Here is a 20,006-nt window from a genome sequence, read left to right on the forward strand (position 1 = left end):
TCCATAGTTTTGCCTTTTCCAGAATGTTATATAGTTGGAATCATACAGTATGTAGGCTTTTCAGATTGACTTTTTTCATTCAGTAGTACGTATTTGAAATAAATAGTAATATGCATTTGTTTCCTCCCTGTCTTTTTATGGCTTGATAGCTCATTTCTTTTTAGCACCGAATAATATTCCATTGTCTGGATGTACCATTGTTTATTTATCCACTTACTTACTGGTTGTTTTCAAGTTGTGGCAATGAGGAATAAAGCTACTATAAATATCCATATGCAGGTTTTGTGTGACCATCGTTTTTAGTTCATGTGGGAAAATAGTAAGGAGCACAATTGCCGGATCACATGTTAAGAGTATGTTTAGTATGTTTTGTAAGGAACTGCAAGCTATTTTCCATTCTGTCAGCAATAAATAAGAGTTTCTGTTGTTCCACATCTTCATCAGCATTTAGTGTTGTCATTTTTTTGGATTTTGGCTGTTCTAATAGGTGTGTAGTGGTATATCTTTGTTTTAATTTACAATTCCCTAATGACCTAATATTACTTATATTTTTATACACTTACTTGCCAACTGCATATCCTCTTTGGTGAGGTGTCTGTTAAGATCTTTTTAAAATCAGGTGCATTTTCTTGCTGTTGAGTTTTAAGAGTTCTTTGTATATTTTGGGTAACAGTTTTTTATTAGATGTGTCTTTTGCAAACATTTTCTCTCAGCCTTTGGCTTGTCTTCTTATTCTCTTATTAGCTCCACTTTTACAGATAATAAATGCTACAAATTATTAAGAGCTTATCATATACCAAGCACTGTGCAAAACACCCTACATATATTATTTCATTAGAATTCTCTGAGGTGCTATGCTTATTGAAGATCTTCAGACTGGCAACCAATTCTGGTTAGCTAAGTAAAGAAGAAATATATTGAAAGGATAAAAAGGTATCTCCTGGGATAGGTGGAAGAGTTGAACAATCGAAACTGGAAAAAATAGGAGCCCACACTTGCTGGGTTTTGTAAGTCCCATAAAAGGTAGATTTGGAGAGAAGCAGTGCAGTCCTAGTGGATCCTACTCCCTGTTAGCATTGTGTTCAAATAGTGCATTCCTTTGTAGGAAGAATCTGATTGGCCCACCTTGGGTTGGGTATCTATTACTGGACCAGTCATGTTGAAGGGCCATGTAGCACAGGTATGGTCACTGGGACCCCACCTTTGTGTAAGGGCTGTTCTCGAAAGAAAAGGAATCACTGAGAGCCAGTTGGTCACCCAAAGGGGTATCTATTGTGAGCATGTAGTTGTATCAGTCAGGTTTCTGGCACACTCAAAAGTGGATAATTAAAGAGCATTTAATAAGAGATTAAGCAGGAAGAGTTTAGGGAAGAAACAAGGGTTAGTGACAATGGGAAGCTCTGCTCTTACCATGCCAGGCCTGAGGAGGAAAGAGGAGGCAGTGGTTTCTGGAACTGTTGGAGGAAGCTGTCAGGAGAAAGCTGCCTGAAAAGTAGATTTGTTTTTTGGGGGGAGAGGATCACCACCAACCCTCACCAGCCTCGCAGTGTGGGATGGAGAGAAATAAATACCAGAATTTCACTCTCCTCCCATCTGCCCATTTCTTGGACACAACCGGAAGTCGAGGAGCAATAGAGTCCTTGAGTATGTAGAGAAGGAAGGAGAGTGGATATGGAGGGGCAAATAGGAGGCAGCCAACACAATAATGTGAATCCCAGCTTATGGAAGAAGACTCATAGGTTTAGTGACTGGTCTAGATTCACACAGTTAATTCAGGGAAAGAGCTGGGGTTTAAATATAGCCAGTCTGACTCCAGAATTTGTTCTTTTATCCTCTGTGCTCTGTCACCTTTAAGATGAAGACCCCGAAACCAAACACTGGATTGACCGACTACACATAGCTCAGGTGAATACTTTCTCTCTCTAGTCCTCTCAGAACATTACCTCTAAGCTGCAGCAGCAACAAGAGCCCATAATCGAGTTCCCCTCAAGCAGTGTGGATAGACTTACACTTGCTGATTTCTTTCTAGTTCCTCATCCTGGGCTTCATAGAGTCACGTGCTGTGGAACATCAGAGGCAGCCACAGTGGAGTTTCTTGCCGTTGCATGGGCAGCTCCACTCTCTCGAGGGCAGGATTGTGATTGTTTCACATTGCAGCCCAATTAAGCCTCTCCTCCTGAAGTCCTCAGGGTTTCCAGTCAGACATACAGAAATAATATCATTAACAGCAATAACGATCATTATATGATTTTATTTACTGCTCCATTATTATTCGGCTCTTTAATATTTGGTAACATCTATTATACACTTACTGGGTGCTAAGCAGGGCACTGTTTTTACATGGATAGTCTCATTTCATCCTGAGAATAAACCCAGGAAGTTGCTACTATTTAATCCCTGCTTTACAGGTGAGGAAATTGAAGTTTATAGGCATTAAGTATGGTCACTTAGGCAACATAATTATTAAGCAGTATATCCAAGATTTGAAACCAAGCAATCAAGCTCCAGAGCCCATACCACTTAACCATGATGCCTCTTCCTCCTTGTGGATGAAAAAGGGGGCACATACTAAACCTGACAAGCTCAGGGGAGGCCTTATAAACTCAAGAGACTGAATGTAATCACATAGGATGGTATGAATATAAAAATTCCTAACTAAAAGCAAGTCATGGAGGGTAATCGGGTCCTAGGCCTGCAGCTTCCTTGACAAAGGTCAATCTTTACCTTAAGCGAGCCTGTCTATTGTTTTTCTGTTTTTTATCTAAGATAACATACCTTTGAAATGTCAGCCAATCTTCTTTTTCAGACCCTTCAGGGCATATCACAGCAAGAACTCATGGAACTCCTCATCGTGATCTGGTTCCAGGAACACCATCTCTATGTGCTCTAAATGTTAATTATTAACTATCTTGTACCCACCGATGTAAAAGAAGTATGTATCTCTCCATTTTACTTTTTATCCAATCTTAGAGATTTCCCTGCTTTCCTTTGCTTTCTCCTACACCCTAAATCTATCACCAGTGGATATCATACGGCCCTCCTTGTTTCCTCTTTTTATTCTAATGCATAAAATAAGCTGCAAAACTGCCATTCTTTAGAGCATTTTATCAAGCTGTTGAGATTTTGTTTCTCTGGCAATTGTTGTTGGTTTGGTTCAAATAAACAAAACAATTATCTACAGGTTTGGACATTTCTTACTTTGACATGTTGCATACTTTTGAGTGTACTAAAACTACTTAAGTATATATCTTAAGAAGGTGAATGTTATGGTATACAAATTATATCTTAATTTCAAATAAAAAAAATGTGACCCCTTTCCCTTAATAATAAGATTCACAGTCCTGGTTCATAATACACTAATATATGAATATCGAGTGATTCGTTAGAGGGCATAGCTTTGGCTGTTTTTTTATTCATTTGGACAAGTTTGAATACTTATGGTTCTACTAAAACCAGATCCTGAGACAAAGATTTGAATGCAAGTATTTTATTTGGGAATTGGAGAAGTAATGAAGGGAAAGGAAAAAATTCAATAAAGGGTGAATTAATAAGTGAGTCACTGCTCTGGGCATTTGGGGCTCAATCCTACTAGGGTCTTTTTGCGAGACTTTAAAAAAAAAATACTTTGAAATTTCTTTCCAGGAGGTGAGGTAGCTAGAGAATTTATGTCACCACTTGAGAATTACCCCCAGGCCACTGGTTCTCTGTTTCTGGTCTTCTCCATGCTTACTTTACGGAGTAAGGTCCAACACCCAGAAAGGGACCAGGCCAGCAAGCTAAGGAGTGAGCAGCGGGGTCATTCACAGCTTCTGCTGTAGGTACACAACAACCTAATGTAGCAGAAAAATGTCAGGTTTACTCTGGAAGGAAGGGCTCACTGAATTTTAGTAACTGTACATTTCCTTCACCCGAGTAGCTTGGATATCTAAAAGCATATACATTGAACACACTCAGAAATCACACCACATTTTAAAACTTAAATAAGACATAGATGTAGAAGAACTATTTAACAAATTATTCTATCTTTTTAGAACAAATGAACAACCAAAAAGAATAGAATTTGCTGTTTTGCTAGCAGAAATTAAATGGAATAGACAAAGTCCAGAATACTGAGGCATGCAGGGTTAGAAAAGTTGACTGCTTCTATTTCCCAAATGGTAAAAGATGGGAATTTAAAAGACTTTGACTGATGACCCAGGAAACTGTTTCAGTGGATTAAAGGAATCATGGAAAACATCTGATAAAGATGTGTTCCTGTATTTAAGGAAACCACTATCATGTGGAAAGAGAGAGCATAGGGGCAAGAAGATAAAAGAATAAAGCAAATTTGAAAACTCTGTCTTACAAAAGAAATGTGGCATGTGGATATTGGCAAATGAAATGGTCTCTATGCAAATAGAACAGAAGCTTCTCAAATTTTTGAGGAAATTGTATTGTCAAAAACCCACAAGCCTGTATAAAAAGCATGAGTCTGTTAGTTAAGCCTTAAAAACCTCTGGCAGGAAATTGCACTGCTCCCCTAAAAAGAGCATCTTCAACAGCACCCTCTTTAGAGGCAGCCAAGGAGAACAGGGGCTCAGGGAGAAGCTGCTCAGTGGGTGGTGGCAAGGATCATGACGAATAATGAATGAGAGAGTTCCTGCCCTAGAATAGGCAATCTTTGTAATATCTACCCATTAGTATTTCAGTATCGTAATATCACTATATCTGTGTAGATCAGGGATGACTATGGGTCTCTCAGTCTTCCCCTTTCTGAATGGGAGTTTTTTTGAAGTGATCCTATTCCTGTTGCATCATTGAATATTTGTATGTAGGCCTGCATATGAGGCATGCTAACTTGTCTTTTCAGTCCACAGGTCGTTAGTCTAAGAGAAGTCATAACTATTTCTGAAGAAGAATATTATGAATGCACTGACAGATTGGACTTTGGACTATCTTCCATGAGGAGCCGTTGAAGGTGTTCTACTTGTGGGAAGAAGAGAATACAGGGACATTTAATGACCAGAAGAGTGTGCTGTGGTGACCAGAAGACTGTTCTTGTTCGCCCAATAGGCTCGTGATCTGTCTCTAAATTTCCAATCCTAAAATGTTGGCCAGTTACTTTACTTTCTTGTAATGTCTTTCTGAGCTTTTGGGATTGAGGTTTTGCAAGCCTTATAAAATGAGTTTAGATGTTTCTTCTCTTCTTCTAGTCTCTTGATGCATTTGTTTAGATCAGAATTATTTATTCCTTAAATTTTTGTGAAGACATTTGAGGCTGCAGTTTTCTCTGTCAGAAGAGTTTTAATGTCAAATTTAGTTTCCTTGATACATATAGGACTACTGGTATTTTCTATTTCTTCTTATGGAAATTTTGGTAAATTGTATTTTAAAAATCTTCTATATTTCACCTAAAATTTCCAATTTAATAGCATTAATATTGGCATATAAAATGTCAATGTATTAGAATAAAGTAGTTTATAATATCTTAATTATCTTTTTAATGTAAGATCTGTAGTGATATCCCTTTTTATAAATGAATTTTGTATTTGTTTTTTCTCTCTCTCTCTTAGATTTATCTCGCTAGAGGTTATTAATTATATTAACCTTTTCAAAGAATAAACTTTTGACTGTTGATCTTCCCTGTTGTCTTTTTTTTTTTTTTTTTTTAATTTCATTGATTTCTGTTCTTTATTCCCCCCTTCCACTTTTTGGGGGGATTTAATTTGTTGGGGATTTTTTCTAGCTTTTGAGTTGGAAACTTAGGTTAGTGATTTCAATCTTTATTTTTTAAGATATAGATTTAAAGGTGTAAGTTTTCTTCTAGGCACTCTTAGTAGTGTTATTGGCCACGCTACCTCCCTTCTATTCATCAAGTGCTGAAAGACTCATAGATGGTAGAAATGCAGGATGAAAACTACATGAATCTCTGAGTCATTGTTTGAAGGAAAGCCATGTATGTGAGCTGCCTGACCTGCATTGGTTTGTGATATAAGCAACATAAAAAGCATAACTCCCATGTGTTAAACACTGAGTCTTATTTATTTGTCTGTTTTGCGTACATTTGCTATAGCCTAGTCTTACTTGTTTGGCTGTTTTGCATACATTTGCTATACTGGCCAGAGCAAGAGGACTTGTCTTACATCAGCTCCCTTGTACTGGTCCATATTGCAGTTTACCATGATGCATTCTCTTTGATTCCCCCAAATATCAATATTATGAGATTCTCGTTATACTAGAGTTTTACTTAAGATGTAAGGGTAATGGAGGAGTATTACAGCACAGCATACAATAGGAAAAAACTTTAATATACTTTCCCCTCCATTTCATAGGAAATTTTTCATTGTCCGGCTTTTCGATTTGGCCCTGTCCTATTGCCAAGTTTTTGGGTTCCCTTCTCTATTTAGACTCTGCTCTCACAGTTTACATTTTCTTTTCTTTCCATTTCTTCTATTTCAGAGCATCCCAAAACTCTCTAGCTTTTACATATAGCTTTTCTTTACCTTGGATAAAATTAAATTTCTAGTCATAGTGTCTTTTCCACTGACCAAAGCACATCCAGAGGTTTGGGTGGAAATGGAACTGTGGGAAGCCTGTTGGAGAATCAGGGCAGGCCCTCCAAGTTGAGAGGTTCCCCACCCCCCCAGGAACCTAGAGTTGTATTTTTTAAAAAAGTTTCCTTCCACTTTTTTTTTTCTTTTAAATATGATCAGGTTCTTATTTATTTTATTTGTTTTATTTTTCACATAGTTGAAATTCTGCTCTGTGTCTTACTTTTATAACAATGTTCTATCATGAATATTTACTATATGATCTTGACAGACATATTACATTCCATTTTTTTCCTATTTAAAAACACAATTATTAATCCTAATGGGTATAAGAAGGACATGCAACTTCCTGAAATTCCATCCACTGGACAGAGAGTATTTACCAAACTGGGCTGCATGACTTCAGCTGCTGACAGCTGGACAGGAAGAATATTCAGAAAGCCTGTGGAGTGACTTCTTAGACAGAGCTGTGCCTTAACTGATGCAACAGAGCCACGGTCTTGATGGGACAGCCTGGTGTCATGAAAATCAGGACTCCCAGATTCAGATGCATCTGGGTGTGTCTGGAGTAGTTGTGGGGACGGGGGAGAGGGGACAGGCAGTGGTCTGTTGTCAGAGGCTCTAGAAATCTCCTGGGAAAGGTCCAGGCTGTGTCTGTTGCCCATATTGCCCTGGCCTAGTGTCAGGGGGAGAGGCTATAATGGAAAGTGAATGAAAACAAAGCCATTTCACTGAAATTTCTATGGGCGCATTAGGCTACCTTGCTTTGTGCTCTCTATAACGGTGACCCCTGGAGGACAGAAAGGTGATGGTGAAAGCGATCCTTCCTCCTGCTAGCGGATTACCTTGGGAAATATTGGACACAACTCCCTGAGCCACAAGCTGGACCAAACTATGTTGGTCTTAAAAGGAGGGTCAGAGACTTCCACATCAGGCTGCCATAAGAACTGCTCATGACTTCAATGTTCAGCCTGATTGGGCACCAGTCACCAGCTAACAAAAGGCAAGGAAGGTGAGAGAGCCAATGTAGTGACTCTTTGTATTGATCCCAGATCCTCGCCTGAGAAGAGGAGGGAAGCTAGAGGGGCATGTAGGCTCAGCCTGGTGCCTGCAGTCATCAGGTTCATAGGAAGGCCCACAAGACCAGGTTAGAAGCAGGAAAACCCTATGCTGAAGAGTAACTCCTGAACAGGGGCTTAGTGAGATCTTACAAGGGCTCTGGATATATAAGATTGGGCTGTGAGGAAGAGGGCCTAGCAGGACCAAAAGGGTTGGCCAGGTAACATGAGACAAGTAAGATAACTCAGAATCCGGCTCTGTTGGAAGCCTGCCATGTAATTGGTGCAGCTGCTATTGGCCAGGGAGGTAACATCCTGATGTCACTAGCCCTTTAGTACTGTACAAATCTTCATGGTTTCCTATACCCTTCCCACATCTTTGTAAATAGTCCCTCTATTAAATTATCTATTAAATCTATTATCTTAATATGAATGTATCAATTGTTTGTTGCTGGTACCCTATTGATACAGAGGTCATTCTGCTGATGGTCTGAGGAGCCCCTCTGGGACTCCCTGGCTCTCAGCAATCAGCTCCAGAGATAGATAATAGGGTCAGTGGTTTAAATGGTGGACTCCTGCAGGGGAGGTATTTGAAGAAACCACAAAAAGTAAGGGTAGAGACTGTGACTTCATTAACATACCTCAGAGATCCTTGGTAGGAATAGAATTTGGCAATGCCTTTAGGCCTAACACAGTGGGATGGGTAGAGATTTGACAGCTCTGATCCAAGGCAGAGGTAGGTGGTAGTATTAGAAGGCAGGAAGGCTGGAGCGAGAAGATAGCCCGGGGCCATTTCCAGCACTCAGATCTCATTCCATTTGCCCTCTGGAGAAGGACTGAGAAGAAGTCCATACTCCTGGGGAGTATGAATGATTAAAGTTAGAGCCCACTGACGAGCAGTGTGAGATGGGTGGGACCTGGCACTGGAGTAGTACAGGGGCCCTAGTGGGCCCCTCTATAACTTGGCAGAAGAAATGAAGATGCTTAAAAAACAGGAGGGGGAGAAGGATTTTTTTTTTCCATTGACTTTCAGAATATATTCACATGGTAAGAATGAGAGAGACAGAATTGGAAATATTGAGGAAACCCAAGAGGCTGGGGAGGGAGGGCGTGAGGAATTTTAAAACAAGTTTGTTATAAATTCGACAAATGCTGGGAAATGACAGGATTTGGAAATGTTAATTTAAAAACAATACTATCCTGGAGCACTAAATCTGGTTATGTTTACTCAGGCTATGTCCTACTTCCTTTAGTAAAAAGGAATTTAAACACATTGGAAATGGAACTTTTATTGTATAAACTTAACAGAATGTGCAATCATGAATATATGACAGAAATAAAGTGTGGGAGAGATGACTCAGGTATTATTCCCCTAAATCTTCCCCCTTTGCACACGCCATTCCCAATGTCTGCCTATGTCTACAACCTTCTTCTCATTGCTCATACCCAGTAAAAGGTCAGATTTTCTTGTTACGCTCTGATACAACGCTTGTACTTTTCCTTCACAGCACTATCACTGTTGGAAGTCACGTTTTCATGTGGTCATTTGATCAATGCCCTGTCTTGCTCCTTAGCTGATAACTACCATGCAGGCAAGAGCTGTATTCTGATCATCATTGCTGCTTTAGGGCCTAGTGCCTGACGTCTGCCAGATGCTCAATAGATATTTCACAGATGACTGTCTGAATGACTTTTAAAGCATGTCAAGACTGGCTTCCCAAGATAAGGTGAAACATAATACACAATTATGGTAACTGTGGGCCTACATAAAAATCATCAGTTACATTTGGAAAGGAAGGCTATGCTTTGATGAAGTTATATGTGAGAGAGAAAAAAATAATGTCATTGGTCAGTGATGTTACAAAGTTGCCTGATGTGGCCAATGGGAGATAAGTGCAAGTCTGATATGGTGGCTTCATTAAAAGACATTTGACACGTGCTTTCTGCCATTTATTCTTCATTTCTTCTTTCATCTTTTTGTTGGCGGGGGTCAGGGGGTGTCAGGTAAGAACACTTTAACATGAGATCTACCCCCTCATAGGTTTTTAAGTGTACAACACAGTGTTATCTACAGGCACAATATTAAACAGCGGGTCTCTAGAACTTACTTATTTTCCATAACTGAAATTTTATACATGTCGATTAGCAACTTCCAATTTCCCCCTCCCCTGGCAACCCCCATTCTATTCTTTGCTTCTATGAGTTTCACTGTTTTAGATAACTCATATAAGTGGAATCAGGCAGCATTTGTCCTTCTGTGACTGGCTTATTTCGCTTAGCATAATATCCTTAAGATTCATTCGTTCATTCTTTTTAAGACTGAATAGTATTCCATTATCTATATCACATTTTCTTTATCTATTCGTCCATTGATGGACATTTAGGGTGCATTCACATCTTGGCTATTGAACATTGCACTACAAGGAGCATGGGACTACTAATATCTCTTTGAGATCCTGATTTCAATTCTTTTGGATGAATATGCAGAAATGAGACTGATGGGTCACATGGTAATATAACTCAATAGCAAAAAAACCCCGAATAGCCCAATTTAAAAATGGGCTAAATAAAGACTTGAAAAGACATTTCTCCAAAGAAGACATACAAAGCAGAACAGGTATATGAAAAGATGCTCAACATTACTAATTATCAAGGGAATGTAAATCAAAACCACAATGAGATATCACCTTACATCCATTAGGATGGTTATTTTCAAGAAAACAAGAGACAACAAGTACTGACAAGGATGTGGAGAAATTAGAACCCTTTTACTCTATTGGTGAGAATACAAAATGGTGTATCTGCTATGAAGAATAGTATGGAGTTTCCTCAAAATAAAAAGAGAACTCCCATATCGTCCTTCCTCTTTCTTGCTCCATAAAACATGGATGTAATAGCTGAAGCTCTAGCTGTAGTCTCTTCTTAGCAACAGAAGTGGCACTGTTAATTCCCACAAGGACGAGGGCCATACTTGAAGGATGGTAGAGTGGAGGCTGGAAGGAATCAGAGGATTTGTAAAGTATCCATAATTTCCAGCTCTGGACCATTTGGTGAAAGAAAGGGAGAAAGAAACTTTTATTTATTTCACTGTTAATTTGGGTCTCTGTTACCTTCAGTTGAGCGTAATTCCAACTAATATATTGGGGTATATTAAATTATTGGTAAGTCCCACATTTTTGCTATGTTTATTTAGAAAGATAATAACTTTTCTGTAGGTCGGTAGGAATTGATCTGGTTCGAGTGGGGATTATCTGAAATGTGTTGTAGATATAAAATATACAGATGGGCCAGAGACTAGAGTGTACCTTTTGGGAACCATTAACAAGTGAGAGACACCAGTGACTTCTAACCGATTACTTTTTCTCAAAATCATGACAAATCATGAGCTATGAAAATCTTTGCCCACCCCGAGGTGTTTGGGGCTTGTCTGGTGTTTCCTCCCCAATTTCTGAGGATTCCAGGGCAGAGCTTCTGTGCCTCAGTGCCCTTCGGGATCTCATTCCTTCCTATGGGTTGATGCTTTTCTTCAGCAGCTGCTCTCCTTTCTTTCCTGGATCCTTCCAAAATGGAATGTGACCTTCCTTCTTTGTTCTTTCAGAGTGCCTCTTAAACCACTTTTCCTGAAGGTTTGTGGATTGGTGGATAGTTAATAAAGAACCATTTGTCCTGGACCTGTTCATACTGAATGATGCAAAGAAATAGCAGAGCTGTGAAATAACAGTTCTTTAAAAAATTCAATTTTTAATTTTTGATTCTTTCAAAATTTTTTAATTGTAGTAAAACATATAGAATATAAAATTTGCCCTTTTCATAAATACAATTTTATGTACAAATTTTAAATGTATAATTCGGTGGCATTAATTATGTTCACAATATTGTGCGATCCTCACAGTTTTTTTGTTTTTTGATTTCTCAAATCAAATTCTTACGCAGAAACCTCCTCTCTCACCCAGAGGTGTTACTATCCTCAGTGAAATCATCGTTAGGCCAATTCTTAAACAACAGGAATTCAAGACAAGGAAAAATCCCTATGACATCATTTAAGCAGCTCTGAATCCTCCAGATGTCCCTAGTAGAGTCCACAGGGCTGAGGATGGATTCTGTATCGACAGTACTGTCAAGGGCTGATGGTGGCCAGCCTTCTGGAGTCTGACACAACCGGGAAACATGCTGTGGGACAGGATAGCCACATACTCTTCCTCCTGGTTCACCCTTTGACACTATTGTTTGTTGAACGGTTGGGCGGGCAGTTCTGAACCAAGGATCTGGAAGATGATAGCCTGGGACTGGGAATGCTAGAAGCTATATCCAGGAGGAATATTAGAAATATGTATGAAGTGTGTGTGTGTGTGTGTGTGTGTGTGTGCGCGCGCGCGCGCACATAGGAGGCAGTGAGGGAGACTACATCTCCAGGAGACAGAGGTCATAGCCTCATCCGAGGCTCTCCTCTGCGCATCTCCCTCTTTCCCCTCCCAAATAATTCTAGAGGGTTACAGTCATGCTAGAACTTGATGTCTGAATTTCAGATTATATGGTAAGAGATGAAGGGAGTTGGGGGCAGATGATTTGGGGGGTGTAGACAGTGTGTTAAATGTGCAAGGCTGTTTGAGGCTGTGATTCCTGTCTATAGAAATCCAGCTTCCGAGTCTCACAGAATGGCATAATGATTAGACTGATGGTAGAGTTTTGAAGAGTAGGAGCAATAGCCCAGGATGATCTTGTAGAGTTCTGGAGGGAAGGCAGAGACAATAGGCCATTCTTAGATGGGGAAGGGGACTGCTAGTTCCCAGACTTTAATTTAGTTACAGAACTATGTGCTGATCAGCAGATAAGCATGTCCTGGGGAGCATCAGCCCCTGGACCACTGAGAGCATGATCTGTGGTCATGTGATGTGAGCTCTAAGCCTCAGATCCCACTCACTGGCCTTCCTTCACTCTAGCCCAGAGAAGAGTGACTGAGAGACCCAAAGCCCAAGGTCCCATTACCCCCAGATTCAACACCAGTCCTCCTAAACTTCCTCTTTTCCCTCTCCTGGCCTGGGCGTGGTGCTCAGGTTATCCTTCCTTTACTTCCTGTCACAACAGCTCCATTTCCAATGCTGGGTGCACATGATCTGGGTCTAGAGCCTAGCTCTCATACATGCTAATTTTCAAAGTGCTCAGATTTCACACTTTCCTTTCTAGGACCCCATTTCGGAAAGAAGGAACCAGTTGTTAACTGTAGGGAGACCATGATGTCCGCTGTCAGACTCCAGTTTGCTTAGGGCTGACTGACTGTCTGCATAGGAGTTAAATTCCTGGGGAGGGAACTGAACCTTGAAATGGAGTGAAGAGGCAGGTTGGGGGAAGGTTGTGTCCCATTGTGCCACAGCATCAGCAAAGGCCAGGCCGGAGCTAGGAACTCTGCTCTGGCACTCTTTTTTTAGCCACCATGTACTCCTGATGTACCTATTTCTGCCCCATTGTCAGACCATATGCCGTGATTTCAGTCCACTCAATTAGTAGAAGGCCCCAGGGCACTTTGTTTTGAAAACTGGACATATTTGATGAGGCTCTGCTAAAGCATTCTCAGAAGCAGAGCCCCTTCTCTTAGTATCTCCTGGGGAGAGATTTTGGCTTTTGTAGCTGGGAAGATTGTAAAAGGGGAAAGAGAAATTGGGCATTTGGAGGCTGCCCGAATGTGTGTGTGCATTGAGGAACAAGAGAGGAGAACATTCGTGTATATGTGTGTGTGTGTGTGTGTGGAGGGGGCATGGAGCACAGACTCCAAACACCTTTGGGTTTCCAAAAATGTTTGAATAACCCCCACTTCCCTACTGGGGTTAAGAGTTAGAGCGCTATTGGAGGTAACTCACAGCTCTGGTGCTGGTGCACTCCAAGGTATTCCAGTCTGAATGACAGGAGCATCAGGCAGATTGGAGGAGGGGAGGAAAGGAGGCAGGATGTCTGCGCCTGGTGGCGGAAGCATAAAGAGGCTGGTGCTGCTGCTGAGGCGTAGAGGTGGGGTAGGGGAGGTGGTTATGTTGGCAGACTAGGTCGTCCTTACATTGAACTGAGGCAATGGGATGCAGTAAATCAGTGGTCTTCGAAGTAGGCACATAGGATGATCCATTACGATGTAAAAGAACAATTAAAACTTGTATTTGTATTTATGTTTTAATGTAAAAATAAAGAAATTAAGATTCACTATATGGATTGACACAGGCACTCTTACTTGGCCCTTGCATCAGGTGTCCTTGCCATGTGTCATAGTAGAGGTGTCTTCGGGGAAGAGGGGAGGTTCTATAACGTGGAGCAATGGTGGTGACTGTGGCACCCTCACTGGTCTGGTTGCTTTCAAATGAATTTCAAGGAATCATGAATTACTTGTATCCCAGGTGGTAGACAGATTATATTGTGGGGGAGGAACCAACTTTCTCTCCTCTTAAGGTTTTCTGGCTGGTCTAATAATCAAATAGACATGCAGATAAATTAGCGAGGGAAAATAACCAAATTGAACACATACGTAGGTATAGGAACCCCTGCAAACATGAGCGAGTCAGAGACCCCACATGCACAAGAGGTACAGAGATAGAAACGGAACATGAGTATATAAAATATCTGAGCTAAGGATGAAGTAGGGTGCCTTGGGGGCTTCAAAATGTCATTGCAGGATGATAAGAAGAGCAGACCTTTAGTAAACAGATGTTTGTCCATCCTATAGATAGGTCGAAAGCAGTTATCACTCACTGATAATCTCATAGGAGCAAGGCCTCTAATTCAGATTCTTCTAGGTAGTTAAGGAGAGGGGCAGAAGATTCTCTTGGGCCTATAATTAAAATTGCCTTTGGCTCAAAATAATCTGCATACCACAGAAGCACATCTTGGGATGACTGGTTTTAGACCCCCATAATATCTTCTAACTATCATTTAACTAAACTAATTCTCATAAAATGGACAGGTAGTTTGAAAGGATTCCTGCAGAGAAATCCATAGACTGAAAATAATATAAATAGTACAAACAAAAGCAAACTCAGAAAAAATGGCAGCGTCAACAATTTTTTACTATTCATATGAGATCCACTACAATAATATCTCTGCCAATAAAGATGACCAGAAAAAAGTTCAAATTTATAAAAAAGACTACTCAAAATATAGGTTTATATCACTATAGTTAACAACCAACCTAAGGGTATATTGGTCCTGGAGGTATTAGCTAATAATTATATGAATATGCCATTATAAGTAGCATGTAGACTGTGTATACCCAGAGCATGAAGACGAACCTCTACAATTTTGGTAGGGCAGGATATTTCAAATCATGCAATACTTAGTTGTGTATTTTTGTGAACTATTATTAAATATAATAAATATGTTTAGAAGTCTCTTTTGAGTCAAATCTTTTACTTAATCATAAAAGGCAAAATATGAGTCAATATCATTGGGGAAAAAACCCCACTGTTCTATAGGCCGTAGTTAGTGACTGAATTTGTACAGAGAGAAGGTGGCGGCACATAAAAATGCATTCTGTAGAAAGACACAGAAAACACTTAAGATTTGAAGAAAAGGTTATAGAGCGCATGATGTGTTGTAGAGGTTAGCTATACAGTTGGAAGCAAATTGTTAACATGTTTCACCTTAATTCTTTGCCATATTTTTTCATGATGGCATTCATAAAAAAATACCTTTTGTGATCTACTAAAGAAAAAGTGTGTTTATAATATGAATGACTTATTTAGTGTAACACGCAGTGGTTTTTATGTGTAAGAGTAACCACTTGGTGTGGCTGCCCTCACTGGAAAACAAACTGGGGGCCCGGGGCAGGGAGGGGCTCTATACAAAATTCATCTGTTTCATCATTCATTTATAAATTACAGCAACAAAGAGAGTGAAGTTAGAAAAGCACTACAGTATTTCAATAATATGGTTAATTTGAAAAAAATCTTAAACTACAGTAGAACCTTTATAGTACTTTGTAATGAGATGTGGAACGAGACTATGGGAATCATTTATATTACTCACAGGTTTAATGATTTTCTCAAGGCAAAGAACTTAGAAGTTGTGGAATTAAAAGATACATTTCTTTAACAAAAGGACAAGTATTGCAAATTTGCTGACCTCTAATGTGTTGGCTTGTGACTGTCACAAATGCATACACACACATACACGCAAAAATATATCCTTTTAGGAAAAGGTAATATTTTAGCCATGAATATAACTGTACTTTAAAAGAATAATGTTATGGAGACAGCACTTTGAAAATTGATGTTTGTAACTATTTCCACGATCATGTCATTTTAATGCCAAAATGAATTGTGTCAGTGTCACCTATACAAACCGTCACAGCCGCAGTCTTCGAAATTTAAGAAGTATACTTTTAAACCCATTTTTATAATCTTCCAAATGAAAAGTTTCAAGAATTAAAAAAAAAATTTCATTGTTGAAAATATTTGCAAGAACAACTGGTGAAAACATCATAGAGAATGTTCACTTTATGGACACAGAGCTTTCTGGTGGAATTTCATGTTCGCACAGTTGATAGATGGGATTTAAACAGTGAGAATTATGATTTAATAACTGTAGTCAAAGAGCATTCTTCTATTTGGGTCTATTTATCTTTGTGAGATATCTTTTTCGGGGGTGGAGCAATAACAGCCATTAGGACCAAGTATTGACATTAACTGAACTTAAAAGCATACTCTCATAAAATATTAAACTAAGATTTATTAAAACTCTTTTTAATCGTGTTGCTCTTACTGAACAGATTTTTGCTAATAACTTTAAAGTGAAAGGAAAAAGATATATTCTACCATTCATTAAAAAATGACGTAATTTAAAACTGTTTTGTGTTCACTACATCCTTTAACGGTTTTCAGTGGGCTTTATGATATATGTTAATACAGTTGCATGTGTATAACAATTATAAATAAGTAAATATCAGGCTGCAGGGTAGAAGGAATAAAACTGGGCGCTTAAATGGGAACACTATGAAAGCAGTTGGCACAGTGAGGATACATAGCGGGTGGTCACTAATGAATAGTTTTGTTTCTCCCCTTGGCGAAAAATTTGATGTGACAGACGAAAAGGAGAAAGTCAAGATGTCTCACAAATGTGGTCTGGGAGAGTGGGCTCACAAAGACTGGGAACAGAGAAGCATGAGCAGATTCTGGCACATTCCTGGGAGGAAATTAGGAGTTTGAGTTTGGATACGTTTTCACGGGCCTATGAACCTCTAGTGGAGATGTGCCCCAGGAAGTTGGATACACCATCTATGCAGCTCTGGAGAAATGAGGTTCAAGCGTCATTAGCAAGGAGAAGGTTGTTAAAATCTTGGAAGTGAGTGAGATTCTCAGTGTTCCCAGAGTGGGACAGCAGCCACGGGACCGGGACCTCGGGGCGCGGGAGGTGTGTCTGGGAGAAGGAACGCCATCATCATAAGCCAGGTCGTGGAGGCGGAGAAGCTGTAATTATCAAGGTATGTGCAAAATTGCGAGAGAGAATGAGAGAGAGAGAGAGAGAGAGAGAGAGAGAGAGAGAGAGAGAGAGAGAGAGAGACAGAGAGACAGAGAGACAGAGAGAGACAGAGACAGAGAGAGAGAGAGAGAGAGAGAGAGAGAGAGAGAGAGACAGATACGGGCACCAGCTCTGGAAACTGTGCACTCCAAGCATTCCAGTCAGGAAGGCGTGGTCAGCAGGTTCAAATACTGAGGAAGAGGCGAGTAAAGGAGGCTACAAATCATTCATTGGCCTGGGCAACTAGGAGGTCAGTGTGAACTTGGAGGGGCGGTTGTATATGCCAGAGAGCAGAGGGAAGGAGTGTGTGTGTGTGTGTGTGTGTGTGTGTGTGTTGGGAGCGGCAGGAAAGTGATCCAAGGAACCAGGCAGACGCCTGGGAGAAAACCTAGGCTTGAGGGTCCGTTCAGCTACGCAGAGTAAGTCACACCTGTTCGGGGACCATGACCCTGGAATCTCACCTTGGGAAAAGTTCCGGCGCGGGAGGAAGTTCGGACAAATCCGAACAGGGTGGGGGGTGCCCTCGGGGCCCGCGGGTGGCAGCGGAGCGGACGTCGGGGGAGCCTGGCTGGAGGCTGACCCCGGCGGAGGCGAGCGCGCTTCCGGCTGCGGGACCCGGCGGCCGCGCCTCTGGCGTCTCAAGTTCCCCATTGGCAGCGCGGCGCCGGCGCTCAGGTAGCCGCATCAGGCCTGGTTGGCGGGCGGCCGGCAGGGCTGACCTGCGTGCAGGCGGCGGCCCGGCCCGCGCCCAGCTGCCGGCTCCTCGGCTCCTCGTCTCCTCGCCCAGGTAGGGCACTGACTGAGGAGGCGCGCCGCTCCCGGGCTCCTGCCCTCCGGAGGCGGCTCTCCTCCCCTGGGCGGGCCGGGGACCCTGGGGCCCGGGCTCCACTGCTCTGCGCCCTGGGAACGCCCGGCTCACGCCCCTGCCCCGAGCTGCACCGCCGGCTCCCGCTGAGCGCGAGCGGGGGGCGCAGCCTAGCGGGATCCGGCCCCGGCTGGCTGCAGTGCGGGACAGCCCCCCTCTGCCACGCTTGCTGCGCGCGCGCCGCCCAGCGCTGCCACCTGCGCCCCAGCCCTGCGGGCCGCCCCCTTCGCGCCCACGGCATGGCTCTGTCTCCTGAACACGGTGAGTGTGCGCGATGCTGAGCTGCTGAGCTGCTGACCTTGGGTCGCCGCCCGGCAGACCTCGCACCCCAGGGCGGGAGTCGAAGCGCTCCGGGGTGGAAGCCTCGGCTCTGGGCTTCCCAGCTCACAGAAGCGGCACATCGCCTGCCTGGGCCCTTGACTGTGCTTCTGGTCCTGTACGTGTGGTGGCCTAGGCTCCAGAGGCCTCAGGGGAGCCAGCCTCATCTCAGCTCCCTGGCAGCTTACATCGCATTCACAAGGTTTAGAGAAATTAAGGGACTTGCCGCCACTTAAGAGCTGGGGTAAGTTTCTAGGTGCTTGAAGCCTGGCTGGATGCCTTTCACCTGGAGGTAGGGGGATGGACAGGATGACAGGGTGATGGGGTTGGTTGAGGCCTTCATCCTTACCTCTTCGGCTCTCTTCTGGCAAGGGAGGTGTATTGCACTGTGGCAGTCTGCTTTCTGCCCTTGAACTTCCTGGTAGCTGCTTTGCCAGGGGAGCTGCTAATTGCTCGCTGTGGCTGGCAGAGGGCTCTGGGGTGAGTTTTGAGAGGCCCTGGAGTAGGAGACGCTTGCGAACTAGAGTGTCATTTTCCCAGACTGTTAGGGCCTTGTATGTGCTTGTAAGCTTGGTGATGACAAATTAGCAAAGGAGCTGGGTGAAAGCTGGAAGCACTAGGAGGAATTTTAGCATGGTCGTTAGCCCTTGTGGGCTATCTCCCTGCATGTGGTGACCAACATTTGGCCATCTTCAGGGGAAAGCTGGCCGCAGCTGGAACCCTCATAGGAGAAATTCCTCTCCTGGCTGTGAAGCATTAATGCTGAATGGTAGTCAAGCCATGGACAGGCATTCAGAGCCCCTGCCAGCTCTCACCTCTCTAAGTGCTGACAGCAGGTTCAAGGTAGTTAGCCTGGCCTGGGTGCAAATCTGAGGGGCTGGCTTGCTCTGAAGATGATGGTATGAGGCCACCTTAAGAATCATGGGGCTCGTATGGGTGGATTTCTGGAAGACTCTTGGGCCTCTCAGCCCAACCTCAGTCCTTCTGAGAACCTGGATAAGGGGTGAGTGTCTCTCAGCTGGGTCAAGAAATTGTGAGATGAGGACTATTTTTCTTGTTCCTTACACTAGGTGAATCACTCTTCGAATGTTCTCAAAATCAATCCCAGATATTAAAAATATTATGGACAGATAAAAAGTAGACTTAGACATAAACAGGGAGATACCTTTCCTTCTCCAAATCTACTCATAATATATTTGGGTTCTGCCCCCAAATATATTAATTTCTTAGTTCTTCTGTGTGCTGGCTGCATATCTAGAACAGGAGACCATGGCTTTGGGTTTTGATATATGAGGGAGAGGATGGGCTCATGGCTGGGGTGCTGGCCATGCAAAGGCAGCAAGACTATTCATAGAGAAGGCTATTTCTCCTGATCTGATTTCACATTTAAGCATGGTTTCCTTCTCCTTGCACCCAAGTAGGAGCTTGAGAGCATGCCTGACACACAACAGTGCTTTGTAAATATCGTTGAAAGGATTCAGTGTCTAGACCAAACTGCATATTCATTTTCTCAGTTGGACTCTCTCATACCTGATAGCATGATGACAATGGTGTTGATAGATAATACTTATAAAGCACATGCTATGTGCCAGGTACTAGTCTAAGCACATTACATACACCAATTTAATTGTCATGGCAACTTACGAGGTCAGTACTGTTATTAACCCCATTTTATAGGGAATAAAACTGAGCTAGAGAAGTTTAGTAACTTGCCCAAGGTCATTCAACTAAGCGGTGGAACAG

General features: G+C 42.1%; 1 protein-coding gene across 6 annotated transcripts in view; it reads left to right on the top strand.

Moving 5' to 3' along the window:
* Positions 1 to 17,310: 17,310 nt before the first annotated feature.
* The window catches only part of AMPD3 (adenosine monophosphate deaminase 3), a 45,947-nt gene continuing 43,251 nt past the window's right edge, over positions 17,311 to 20,006 (top strand). The window contains exon 1 of one of the 6 annotated variants that reach the window (XM_036220791.1): positions 17,311 to 17,330. Coding sequence is in view for 2 of the 6 variants with exons in the window: in XM_036220792.1 (XP_036076685.1) it covers positions 18,185 to 18,206 (22 nt within the window). In the remaining 4 variants the exon portion in view is untranslated. The other 5 variants (XM_036220787.1, XM_036220789.1, XM_036220792.1 and 2 more) reach the window with 5 other exon arrangements.

Source organism: Rousettus aegyptiacus, unplaced genomic scaffold (assembly GCF_014176215.1).
Source record: "Rousettus aegyptiacus isolate mRouAeg1 unplaced genomic scaffold, mRouAeg1.p scaffold_m13_p_5, whole genome shotgun sequence".
Lineage (NCBI taxonomy): Eukaryota > Metazoa > Chordata > Mammalia > Chiroptera > Pteropodidae > Rousettus > Rousettus aegyptiacus.